The sequence below is a fragment of the Nycticebus coucang genome, chromosome 10 (assembly GCF_027406575.1).
Source record: "Nycticebus coucang isolate mNycCou1 chromosome 10, mNycCou1.pri, whole genome shotgun sequence".
NCBI classification, from domain to species: domain Eukaryota; kingdom Metazoa; phylum Chordata; class Mammalia; order Primates; family Lorisidae; genus Nycticebus; species Nycticebus coucang.
In genome coordinates, this window is record NC_069789.1 from 95,718,690 (window position 1) to 95,731,667 (window position 12,978).

General features: G+C 45.1%; 1 protein-coding gene across 1 annotated transcript in view; it reads left to right on the forward strand.

Annotated features, from left to right (window-relative positions):
- Window positions 1-4,735: 4,735 nt before the first annotated feature.
- RXRG (retinoid X receptor gamma) overlaps window positions 4,736-12,978 on the forward strand; it is a 46,943-nt gene continuing 38,700 nt past the window's right edge. The window contains exon 1 of the mRNA XM_053607079.1: window positions 4,736-5,131. Within this exon, the coding sequence (XP_053463054.1) occupies window positions 5,083-5,131 (49 nt within the window). The 5' untranslated portion in view covers window positions 4,736-5,082. The remainder of the gene's footprint in view (window positions 5,132-12,978) is intronic.

Sequence of the window (12,978 nt, forward strand, 5' to 3'; positions counted from 1 at the left end):
TGTCTCAAAACAAACAAACAAACAAACAAACAAACAAACAAAACCCCCCAAAATTAGATTCCCCAGCTAGCGTCTCTCAACTCATCTGATTATTTTCCTTTATAGTACTTATCATGGTTTATAATGATAAGTATGTGTCTGTGACTTTCGAAAAAATATCCATCTCCTCCAGCAAACTGCCTAAGCTCCATGAGGTCAGGAGCTGTATGTTTTACCTTAGGATACTGCACTGATTGATGGGTAATAGGCTGTCAATAAGAGGTGGCTGACCTATAAATGAGTAGCAGCACAGAGGAAAAAATAATATGTAGGAAGACCTCCTCTACCACACATATGTACAGTGGAGACATATTACATACTAGTGAGAGAAGGATCATGGTCCGGTGAAACACACATTGGCTGGGAGTGACAGTTGGGGCCCTGGTTTGTATACGTATTTCTGTCACTGCTTACTTGTGAGACAAAATCCAAAATCCTGTTTGTCAGAGTACCTATCTTTCCTCTTTAAGTTTATTGCCTTGGTCTCAAATCCCTCCTTTATAAAATTGGGATCATAAAGCCTGCCCTACTTAACTCTAATATTTGGGGGAACACATTGGAACTTAATATACAATATTACATAGCTAAGTACTACAAAATATAAAAAAAATGTTAAATTTATGTAAATATTAAATATATATAGCCTCAGCGTGGAGATGTCAAATGAATGCGTTTGGTCTTTCATTTGCATTTGTACAAAATATTGTTTTATACCACCATTGGTCAAAAGCAACAACAACAACAAAAAGGCAGAAATAAAGCTATATTCTTTGATTACCAGGGTGAACATAAGATATTATTGGCTGAGTTTGTGTCATACCAGTGAAATACATGCCCTTTTCATTTACTCAAAGGCACTAACAGCTTTAATAAAAGCAGAACATATTATTTAAGAGGGCTAGATAATTAGCCTTGATAAGAAGTAAGCCCAGAATTCTTATGAATGAATTAGCTAATTTGTACTATGGACATTGAGCATTTGGTCTTTCTCTTGGCATCCCAATGAGAATTCAGTAACAGCTGGATACATGCAATGCCTGCAGCCAGTAGAGTTGTTTAGGAAGGGCTTAGGTTAGAAACACCAGCCACTTACGGTAATGTTGTTATATCTATAACTATCTTAGACAAGGCACAGCAGTGTTAAGCAAAAAGAAAACCCACAATCATATTTCTTGAGTTATGCAATATTTATCATTTATTATGGGATGTTAAACCATATAGAAGGCTTCAGGAAAGTATGCTAGGGTGTACTTTGGTATATTGTTTTTGGCACATATTAAGCATATCAAGCATTTTTGATGCAAAAATATTTATGAGCACCTACTGTGTGCTCTAGATTTATGTGAGGAATTGAAGACACATACCATGTCATCACTGTCTATGAAGAGTTAACAATCATGACAAGACATAGTCAAGGGAAAGATAACCATTCTGCTACTCTGATCTGGGGAGGCCACAAGGCCATACATGTATGTGTCACCTGAACACATCAGCCAGTAAGTTTTGCAGCCTTAGTTTAAGGAGAGAGCTTTGTTGATCAGTATGGTCATTGTGAGAAGTGAGCTAGAACTTGAGTGATAGCTCAGAATTTGACAGATGAGAAAAAGCAAATGGGCATGAACAATGAGCCAAAAGTTGCAATGAACATACCCCTGTTTCCACAGTGGGCAAGACAGCTTAAGCAACTGTGAGACTCCGTCTCTACAAAAAATAGAAAAACTAGCCAGGCATGGCAGTGCATGCCTGTAATCCCAGCTCTTGGAAGTTTGAGGCAGAGTGTGGCTTGAGCCCAGAACTTGGAGATTGCAGTGAGCTATGATGATGCCACTGCACTAGTCCAGGCAACGGAGCAAGATGCTGTCTCAAAAGATCAGTACAGTACAATACAACACAATACAATACAACTAAAATAAGCATGTGCTTAACTCCCATCCTGTATGATTCACAAAACAAAGACCCAAACCAGCAACCTCAGTGAGGTAGGTGACATGGATACAGCTCCCAGAGAGTAAATGAGCTTGGCCAACATAAGGCAGCTGGAGGGTGGCAGAGCTGTCTGTGTCCTAGGCCTCCTGGTTATTGCCCCAGAGCTTGTCCCTCTATATCCACATAAAGCTCAAAAGGTAGGCTGACACACAATGATGAAGCCTCTTCATGGCAGGTTAAGTAATTTGGTTTTTATTCTATGGGAAAAGAAGTAGATAATGTACTCAACTTAGCAAAAGGGAAAGAAAGTTAAGGGTCTAACCACAAATATCCAACAGTCATCTTGACACTGATCTTGGACAAGGCTCTAGAGTAAGCTTTTTGAAGAATGGTTTAGAGTACCTGAGTATTTGGAAAACCTCTCGCAAGTAGAAGTTCAGCAAAAAGCCAGTTTGAATAACTCATTTCCTTCTCTGGCGTGTATACAATAGAAGATTATAGTTGGTGAGACACTTGCTTCAGATACCACTGTGGAGAGAATGGACAATTATAGGATGGATGGTGGATTTGTTTACCTTCAATTTTAAAGTTGAAGGGGCAACTGGAACTCATCTACCTCTGTTCCATCATTTACAAATAAGAGGAAGGAAATGAAAGGTTAAGTGACTTGCTAAAATTTATATCCTTCTTCCCACCCCATCGACATCATCATCAAATTAGCTTACACCTATCAAGCATTTACTATTTATCTGGCATATTCCAACTGATGAACAATGTGTTGACTCATTAATCCTCATAGTAACCCTACAAAGTAACAGATTCAGTTACTTGCCAATATCATGAGGCTGTAAGCAATGGAACTGTGATTTGCACCCATGAAGGCTGGCCTATGAATTCCAGGCCATGTAACTAGTAAGCAGCAGAGCAAAGTGTCCACAGAATTCCAATGAATGGAATTTCTAATGATGTGTTTGTTATAAGATGCTGTCTTTTTCAACATTTTTATCAATGAGTTGAATGAGAAAGCAGTTCATCTGATTTTCAGAGGTGATGAAATGGGGGTAGGAATAAGAAAAACACTAGACAAAAAGAAGCAGGATACTAAAAGATCTGGGATGGTGAATGAATCAAAAAGTTTTCATTTCAGAGGAATATATGAAGTATTTCATGGAGGCCCTCCAATGGATTGCCCAAGAATGGGATGAAAAATATGTGTATGAAAGAGAACACAACTTGGGGGAGGTTTCATCAGGTTTGTTCTACATGAATTAACATGCAGAGCTGCCCAGAAGCTAACCAAGCAGGCAGTTGGCCCTTTTATAGTCTTCATTTTTATGGCTACCTGGCTCTCAACTGATGCTTTGAGGCTCTGTGGCCCTTCACAGTGACAGCCTACTTCTTTCTCCCTCCTTTCCAACGTGCTGTTCCTCTGTTCCCCATCTTAGCCTCCTCCCTCTGGCCTTTATTCTTAGTTTTTGTTCTGGGTTCTCCTAGCATTTGAGTCTTGATTATTATTTTTTTTTTCTATTGGGCTGTTTTGATTTACCTCTCTGCCTCACTTTGTCCTGCGCTGTGTCAGGAGAAAACTTTTTATCCTTGTTCTAGCCCCTCAGAGCTCAGCCCATGATGCTGGCCCTTGGTGGGTATGTGGATAGCACCCCTATGCCCTTGCCAGCGTGCACACCATGAGGAAAAGATTTAGACCATACCCAAAGCATTGCATCCAAGTCTTGCCAATACCCCTTCTCACCATGAGGGTGTCGTGTGAATGGAAATACACAGATAGGTATTCCATTCCTAAAGAAGATAGGTCATGAATAGACTTGAGTACTTGGTGACACATGGAATGACTGGAACAGCCAAACATCCCTAAAGAAAGTGAGATTATGGGCACAGCAGATCTAGCTCAGAATTTGCAGAAGATCCCACAGTGAAAGACCCCACAGGAGTAGCCCAGGACCTGTGGGGAGAAGTTTTGAAGGGAAAAGAGGCAGATTTTACCTCGATAAAATAACTGTTTCTTGGTGAGGGCTACCTAGAGGAGGAATGGGGAATCAGCCAGCTCCCAGCTATTGGAGATGTTGAAGTATAGGCTGAGCTGTGACTGTGAGGAGAGCTGAACAGCAGATCCAGACATCAACTGGGTGCTTGGGCTCTTTGATCTGAGGGTCAGCTCCAGCACTAGAGAGCTTCTGCATCAGCGAGGCCCCCGTGGTGTTTCTGACAGGTGGCATCATGACAGTGGTATATAAAATGAACACATCCCTCCAGCAAAACCTCAGAGAATGACCTCCGTGCCCAGCCAACACCTCCTCTCTACCTGAAAGTTTTCTGCGTGAGCCAGCTTGGCTCTCAGCTGCACTTGCCAAGTTCCCACTGTTAGCGCAGACACATGCTTCTGGCCACCGAACAGCAGAGGCCCACCCTAATTCTTAGGGCTGCTCTATTTTAGTTTCCCATAGCTGGAGACTGTCTCACACGTTTCTAATCTTGTGCTTCTGAAAGGGCTCTGCTCTCTCTGGGCCCCTACCACCACCCTCTTTCACAGACCAAATACCAAGAGCACAGCACGGGCAGATAGAGGCCAGAGGGAGAAAACGCACATGAATAAAACCCCATTGATGTTTGAGGGTGCGAGGGAAGGAAAAGCCACCTAAAGAGTCTTCATTCCCTGCCACCTCCCCCCCTCTCTCCTGCCCTACTCCGGGGCTGTCGTACATCGATTGGCTTACTAGATAATAGATCCTGCCACCCGGCAGGGACCTCTGGGGACCAGCCCCGAGCTGGAAGAGTCGCACGCAGCAGCCCAGCCCCGAGTTAATCAAACTAGCAACAGGGCCTCCAGCGGCAGCGACGCCGCGGCGCATCATGCGTGATTACTGACAAGCGCCAGCTGCCGCCGCCACAGCCGCTCCGCCGCACTATGTGGACTCCGCGATCTAGAGGCAGATTCCTGACTAATCCCGGAGGGCCGGCCCAGCCTGTGCGCCCCGGGCTGCTAGCTCGCGATGACCGCTCTTGTTAGCCCGAGTTGAAGCGAGCCCGGCGCTGCCTGGAGCCGCGAGAGGCCGAGACATTTCCAAGACACGCGAGAGGAACATGAACTGAAGAGTAAACATGTATGGAAATTATTCTCACTTCATGAAGTTTCCCGCAGGCTTCGGTGGTAAGTGTCTCCCGCGGGCTTCCCTGTGCGGACCTGTGTGGACGGGGGAGACGCGGGAGCCTGGGATCAGTCCGGAGAGCACATAGGTTTACATGCACATTAATGTTTTCACAGGAGCGCGTGTGAGCAAGTGCATGCGAGAGGAAGGGTCGTAGGGGAGGATACGCCTGCTTACCAGAAGGAAGCAATGGGGATATTCCAAGGAGAGCGTCTAAACCAATTTGCTTGAGAATGTGTCTGAGACAGATAGAATAGAGCCTTGTTACAACCCACTGTGTTTGTGTGGGTGTGAGAAGTGGAAGAGGTAAAGGGAGATTACTATGATATCCTGTTACCCAACTTGTAATGAGAAAAAAAAAATGTGGTTCAAAAGGTTTTGCCTGTATTAAGGGTTTCTGAGATACTTTGCAACAAGGGCATGGTCGTTGTACTGAAAAGCGTTTTCCCCTAAAATTGGATTTTGAAAAAGAAAACATACTGCTTTAATTTGCTACAGTGTTTTCCTTTCTCTGTTTTCTTCCCTTTTGATTTGCTAATAGCCTCTTCTCTCCTCCCCTGCTGCTGCCCTGGTTCTCTTGCAAGGGTCGCTGCCAGTCACTTCCACGCTGGGGGGTGGAGATCTGGGGCTTGGGGAGGGGTCTGCGGGCTGGGGTCTTAGAGAACTGGTAGGTGAAGATTCAAGCTGCCGCGCCTGGCAGGGCAGCCCAGTCACACTTCTTGGAAGCTTCAGGAGACTGGGTCCACGGGCTGTCTTAACACCCAGACACATCCCTCCCAGGGATCCGTCCATTCAGCACAGCCGCCCTGCTCGGTATTAATGGAACCAACAGCTGACCCAGTAGCCTCTTGCTTGTCAGTTGGTGACACGTAGCTTATGTTCTTGGGAGCCAAGTGGGTATTCTGGCAAGCAAGACAAAGCAGAAATTCTGGTAAGGTCTTGAGAACTGAAAAGCCCCTTGCTCTCCCGACCTCCTCTGTGGACAGCTAGCTAATTCATCTGAAGGCTTGGGAGTAAAGCTCCCCTACTTGGCTGGGCAGAAACTCTGGGAGGCATGGTGGAACTCTGCAAAGTGGAAGGGATCCCTACCCAGGAGGCGTTAGACCAGGGAGTTTGCTCATTCATTCTGGGTCCTCTGGATAGTTTCTATGAGTCAAGCATGGGTTGGGCACTGGAGTACAAATATGAATGGGACACAGTCTCTGCCTTTTGGACTGGGGGCAGCCTTGTTAAACAGATACATTATAATACTGTGCAATGTGTGTAATATGGAAGGTATGAGGAGGTCGTGCTTGGACCCAGGGGTAGGAGGCCATGGAAATATTCCAGAAGTAATGTTCAAGTTATTTGGATCAGTCTGATGATCCAGCGAGAGTGGTGGCCAATGCATGACCTGGGCATTTGACTTCCAGTTTAGGGCTGTGCCCTGGATGTGAAAATCCTCCTCAATTCCCATCTCAGTCCCATTCAGAGATGAGAATTGCTTTTTTCCCTTCATATTCTAGTTCAATTGTTAGAGAAACGTGTTTGTCCGCAGCCAGATTTTCAGGACCTCCAAAGTCTGAGATTATGGCTTCATTAATGCCAAAGAGGCTCTTGGAGACAGTTGGAGACAAGATTTAAGGCGAGAGTTAAGGGAAACAACTGAAGTGAGAAGTTCTGGTCTAAAATTCCCCGGGACTGCTTGCTGGGATCTTGGAATGCTAGCATACTAAGGCGGACCTTAAAGAGCCTCTTAGAGCTCCCATTTCATAGTCGTGTAAACTGAGGCCTGAAGGAGAGCAGGGACTAGTTGAAGTTTATGTGGGGCTGAGTTGCAGCTTGCTTGCAGAAAAGCCTGTGACTCAGACTTGTAACAGTGTTGCTTTAATGATTTTCTTTTCTGCTGCACAGTGGAAGAAGAGGAGTTTTCTTGGCCACGCATTAAATACACCAACGAAGGAAAGCTCTTGAGCAACAGAAAACATCCAGGCACACATGCACACTTTTCATGATATTTGAACCGCAGATAAACAAAATAGTTCTCAAATAATCTGCATGCGCCTGCCACCCCAGGGCTCCCATGCAATTCTGATATAGTGAAAACAGTGTGGGTGGGGAAGGGATAGGGAGAGACAGTGTGCTGAATTTGATTCCCAGTTTTTCATTTACTAGCTGTGTGACCTGAGGCCAACTGATGCACCTCTCTGAGCCTCCTAATCTTTCTTTCTAAATTGAGATTTATAATCTTATTCTTGAAGTGTTGTTGTGAGAATTAATGAGCTAGCACATGAAAAACAGCTGTTAAAGTATAGCCCCCATATATGGTACCTAATACAAGTTAATATTTACATTCCCTCCCTTTTGCTTAGGTACTAACATGCAAATTAATTCAAAACTCAGATATTACTGTACAATAATGAATTAGGAATCTGGGAGAATAAAAGTAAGTCCACCAACACCCACATTTTTTTGCTGCCTTAGACTTTCATAATTGTGGGGGCTTTGGTATTTCATGTAATTAGGCTTCAGATAGAAGGAAATGGAATGGTTTCTTTCCAGCCTCAGAAGGAAGAAAATCGTTCAGTAAGACATTGGGAACTGGAGGGGTTGTTTAAACGTCTCCCTCTCATGCTGCTTTTTCTTGTCATTCCTGAGGGAGGAGAGCAATTATCCTGTTTAGTTCTGCTGATTTCCATTTTGTTTGCCTGTGCCAGTGAAGAGGCCTAAAAGTGAGCTGAAGGACTCCACTCCCTCTGCAGGGAGGTCTGTCTGAGAACTTGCAGTGACTGGGGAGGAGGGAGGTGGGAGCACGGAGCAGCAGGCACAGGGGAAATCCAAGGATTAAAGCAGTGGTCACCTGCAGCCTCTAACCGCCTTTGTCCTCATGCAGCAAATTGCCCTGCATTTATTAAATGATTTGGTATGTGAGCCCTGTCCTTTTACATGTTGGCAAATAGCACCACAGAGGGCTCCTATGATTTGTGGGAGAATCTCAAGGGAAGCAGAGTCACCCTTGGGAAATAACTGTTGGGATTTTTGTCTGGAGTCATGCTTACCACATGTCAGGCATCATCTGATCAGCCAACAGAAGACTGGTCCAACTGGGTGAAGGGTAGTGACTACCTGGGTGGCAGTGGCCGACCGCATGAAGAGACCCACTCTCCCAGCTCCAGGCCCTGCCGTGCAACAGTGAGATCCTGCGCCTGGGCTTGCCAGCTGCTCAGTTAGAGATGTGTTTTCCTGGGATGAGACAGTTGCTGCCTCTTAGAAGATAGCAAAACAAAGCTTGTAATCTCCTCATCCAATTGTGCAGTAATCCTCAGGGTGAGGAGGGGATCAGGGAGGAGAGGACCTCTCCCATCTCATTTAACAAGCACACTGACACTAATACCAGCAACTCATTCACTCGGCAGAACAGCCCTGCGAGTGGGTGCTGTTACCATTGTTACCCTACTTCTTTCATGGACAAAGAAGCTGAGTCGTGGAGAGGTGATATGTCTTCTTAAAGGTCTCAGAGCTGGAAAATGGCACAGCTGAGGCCTTGAACCCAGGTGGTCTGGCTCCAGACTTCATGCTTTGCTGAGCCACCTCTCACGGCTTCTGTGAGGGACACACTTTCTCTGTGAAGCTAGAGTCAGCAGCACACCCCTGGAGGGGGGGTTCTGGAGCCCCAAACCAGCCTTAGATATTCAGGCCCAGCACTGATAGGTGATTACAGATATGGGCTAGCCAGTGAGGAGTAAACCACAGGATGGTTTAAGAATTACGGAGGGGCAACAGTGACCTTGGGAGCATTAAAAGGCACCTTTCCTGGGGACCTTCCTAATTGACCTTGACCGACTCCCCCTGTAGAATATTCCCCTTTTCACGATCGCCGCAGAGGAAGAGTTGAGTTCGAGGTGCTTGCATATGTGTGTGTGCATGTTGTGGGCATATGCAAGAACATATTTTCCTCGCCGCAGATGTGTGGGTAGCTAACTGGAGCCTACCATGGTTGTAAGTGGTTTGGCTTTATGTAGGAAGGAGTAACTGTTTATGAGATTTAGGGAGGAACATAATTAGTATAAACTATTTTCTGAAACATTTACAATCCGAGAGATAGAGCACTGAATAGCGGCGGGGGAGAAGTTGTGCAAAGAGCAATCTCAATGCTCCACCTCTTCCTTCCCCTCATTATGTAGCTTCTGGGCCTGCAGAGAATTTAGGCACCGGCACTGGGCGGCTGGCATGTGGGGGCTCTCAGAGGATCTGGTATTTTCTTCTTTTATTTGAAAGATGACATAGAGGCCCAGGGAATGGGGGTTTATTTTCTAGAAGGCCTTGGATTTGGGTGGTTCTCATCACCCAGCCCCGACTCGGTAATCCTCACAAAAGAGTGAAAGTGCAGGTGGAGCATCCCTATTCCAAACTTGAAATCCAAAATGCTTCCAAATCCTGAACTTGTTTAGTGCCGACGTGATGCTCAAAGGAAATGCTCATTAGAGCATTTTGGATTTTGGATTTTCAGATTAGAGATGCCCAACTGATAAGCATAATGCAAATATTCCAAAATCTGAAACACTTCTGAGCCTACGCATTTTAGATAAGGGACATTTAAGCTGTATTAACTCATTCATACCCACAGCTTGAAGGTTGGTGCTCTTATTTATTTATTTATTTTTTTGTAGAGACAGAGTCTCACTTTATGGCCCTGGGTAGAGTGCCATGGCATCACACAGCTCACAGCAACCTCCAACTCCTGGGCTTAAGCGATTCTCTTGCCTCAGCCTCCCGAGTAGCTGGGACTACAGGCGCCCGCCACAATGCCCAGCTATTTTTTGGTTGCAGTTTGGCCGGGGCCGGGTTTGAACCCGCCACCCTCGGTATATGGGGCCGGCGCCTTACTGACTGAGCCACAGGCGCCGCCCCGTTGGTGCTCTTATTATCCTACAGATGCAAAAAACTGGGGAACAGAGTGAGCAAACACTATAAGCGGCATTGGAATCTGGGGCAAAGTAGCAGATCTGGGTTTTAATTCCAGCCCCACCATGCACTGTACGGTACAACTCTGCTAATTCTTACAGTAGTTATGCAGGTTGGCCCTTCTTGCCCCTTCCGGACTCAGGATTTTGGCTGAACCCCTTTCTAATGGGGAGTCGGGATGCTCCCCATCCTGACTTCAGCCCCTTAGAATTCCAACCTCAGCTCTTGTTCCCTTCCTCAGAGCTCCCAGCCCAGCCAATCTTCCCTCTTCTCCTTCCACAGAAGAGCCACGGAGACACTGGGGATTAGCTAATATGCGTTTCTTATATTTGAATTATTATTATCAGCATCTCCAAAAGCACTTTCACAGAAACCTCTGAGCTGCACAAGCAGCCTGAGATTGAACGGGAGGGTAATTTATACCCGTTTTATTGGTGCAAAGCTCTGCATTTTAACAGATGTGGAAAACACGATGTTAGATGTAAAATTCCCAGCAAGTGGGGGGCAGAGGTAGAAGCCCCATCTTTTGATGAGAAGCTTTCCCTGCTACCAAAGCCCTTTCTGACTTTCTCAGTGGGGAAAATCTAGGAGCCTGTGGAGAGTGGAGAGTGTGTAGGAGAGACCCTTCTTCTGCCCCTGGAGGTGCAGCCGGAGGCCTCTCAGTGGGAATGCAGACTAAAGGGCCCATTAGCTTCTGGGGGGACCTCTGCATGCCGCCAGCCCCTGTTCTGACCAGCTGGCTGCCTTCGGAGCCACAATGGACAGTTCCACCTGGATTCCTGCAGCCCCCAGAGGAGGGTCTGAAGGGCTGTTCAGGGTGGGGGCTGGGAAGTTGTTTGTCTACTGGTTGGAGGATGGGGGAGGGGAGAGTGACATCCTTTAGTCTCTCTCCCTCTCCTCCCTCCCTTCCCCCTCTTCTTTCCCTCTCCCTCAACCCTGCCGCTTCCCCTAAAATCTGTAATGATGGAGGTAGTGAAAAGCAGGGAAAGACTGATAATCAGTCTCATTATCACCAGCATTATGTATAATTATAGCAAAACCTCACTCATTTGGATCAATTGAGAGAAAAATCAGTCTAAATTTGTGACAAGTTGGCAGATTACTTTTAAATTACAATTTTATTACTTCTAAGTAACACACGTGAATAGTTTGTGTTTCAAGTACCACAAGCTAATGGTTGCTAAGTGGGGATTTTATAAAACCTGCTTTAAAAGAGTCTTTGTAATTAACACCCCGTTAATATGCTAATGAAGCCCCTACTATGCTTTTCAAGTTGCTTGAAAACAGATGTATCTTAAATAGGCTCAACACTTCTACTATCTTATTTGCTTAACAAACCTTTCTTTTTTCACTATTATTTTGTGAATGAGCAAATACGAATTAGTCCATGACCTGATTTAGTCACCAGTCCAAATTAATTATGGCACAGATTAATGAGACCACATTATTTTTGTTTAGAAAACAGACTTTTAGGGCTTGAAGAATCACTTTATTTTACAGAAGAGGAAATAATCTCAGAGAGGTTGAGAAACTCTCTTAAGGCCACATAGGACAAAAACAGCAGGTCTGGCTCCTGGGTCCAGGCTTTTTCCATTCACTTCATTATGCCTTATGGTCATAAAACTTTTTATAAATATGTAGATGCTATTTTTCCATATCAATCATTGGTTCAGTCAAAAATAATTTGTTGAGCACCTAGTATGTGCCAGGCCCTGTGCTAGGCACTAGATACAGGGGTCCTTCCCAGAGGCCATTGTCTATTTCACATAAACTTCAAGCTGACTCAGAGTAGTCTGTAAGGCAAGAATTATCCCCATTAGACAGATTAGGAAACTGAGGTTCAGAATGGTAAAGTGGCCCTTTCAAGGGCTTGCTGTGAATCACAAGAATCTGAGTCTAGCCTAACACAATTTCCGTCAACCTTTCTAGATGTAATTAATGGCATTTTGCTTGTACACCACCTTTCCCACCCAAATTATAAACCTTGCTAGTACAGATGGAATTACGCCATCCCTAACAAATGAGAGGCACCAAGGGACCCTACTAACAAGGAACGGCTGTCTGTCCCTGTAAGCCAGTTCCTCATCCTGGTACGCCATGTACTGGTTATTCTACAAAGATAAACACCGGTAAGTGTTTAGAAATATTTGCCGAGGGTGCCCCCAGTTCACCTCTTGTTCCTCATGCCTCTGAACACCAATTTTGCGCACACCCTGCTTTTGAATCCGTGACTGCTGTCCCTTAATCTCTCTGGACTTCTTGTTCAGATAGGCTCTCCCTAGCCTCTCACCGTGGTCTTTCTTCTAAAAACCACACTCACCTTTAAGTACTGTGAACTATATTTCTAGTACAATGCTGTAGCATTATTTGCTTTTGGGTTCTATATACCTACATTCTTGGGATCCATTTACTTAAACTCAACCCCAAGAAAAATTTCCAGAAATAATTAATCTCCAAATGTTTCGAAAGCTTCAGAGCTTGTAACCAGTTTAAGCATTTGGGGCAGGGGATGGGTCTGATGTTCTTGGTGCCCTGAACAGCTCTTGTGTAAGTCAGGTGCTCAGCTGAGCTTTGCTGCATGACTGATGGATGGCATTTCCTGTCAGTCTGGGATATTCTTACTCTGCTCTGTTCTCCACTTCATAGGAGCCGAGACAACAGAATACAGGGTGTCCCGAAAGTCACCCCTAAAGACGCCATACATAGGGAAAATTGTAGCTACCTATGCCTTTGTTTATACAATATTCATTACAGAATTTTGCAAAGAGGTGGCCGAGATGCGGGGAATATTTTGTAAAATGTTGTAATGAATATTGTGTAAACAAAGGTACAGTCAGCTACGATTTCCCATTTTCTTTATATGCATGGAGACTTTAGGGGTGACTTTGGGGACACCCTGTACTGA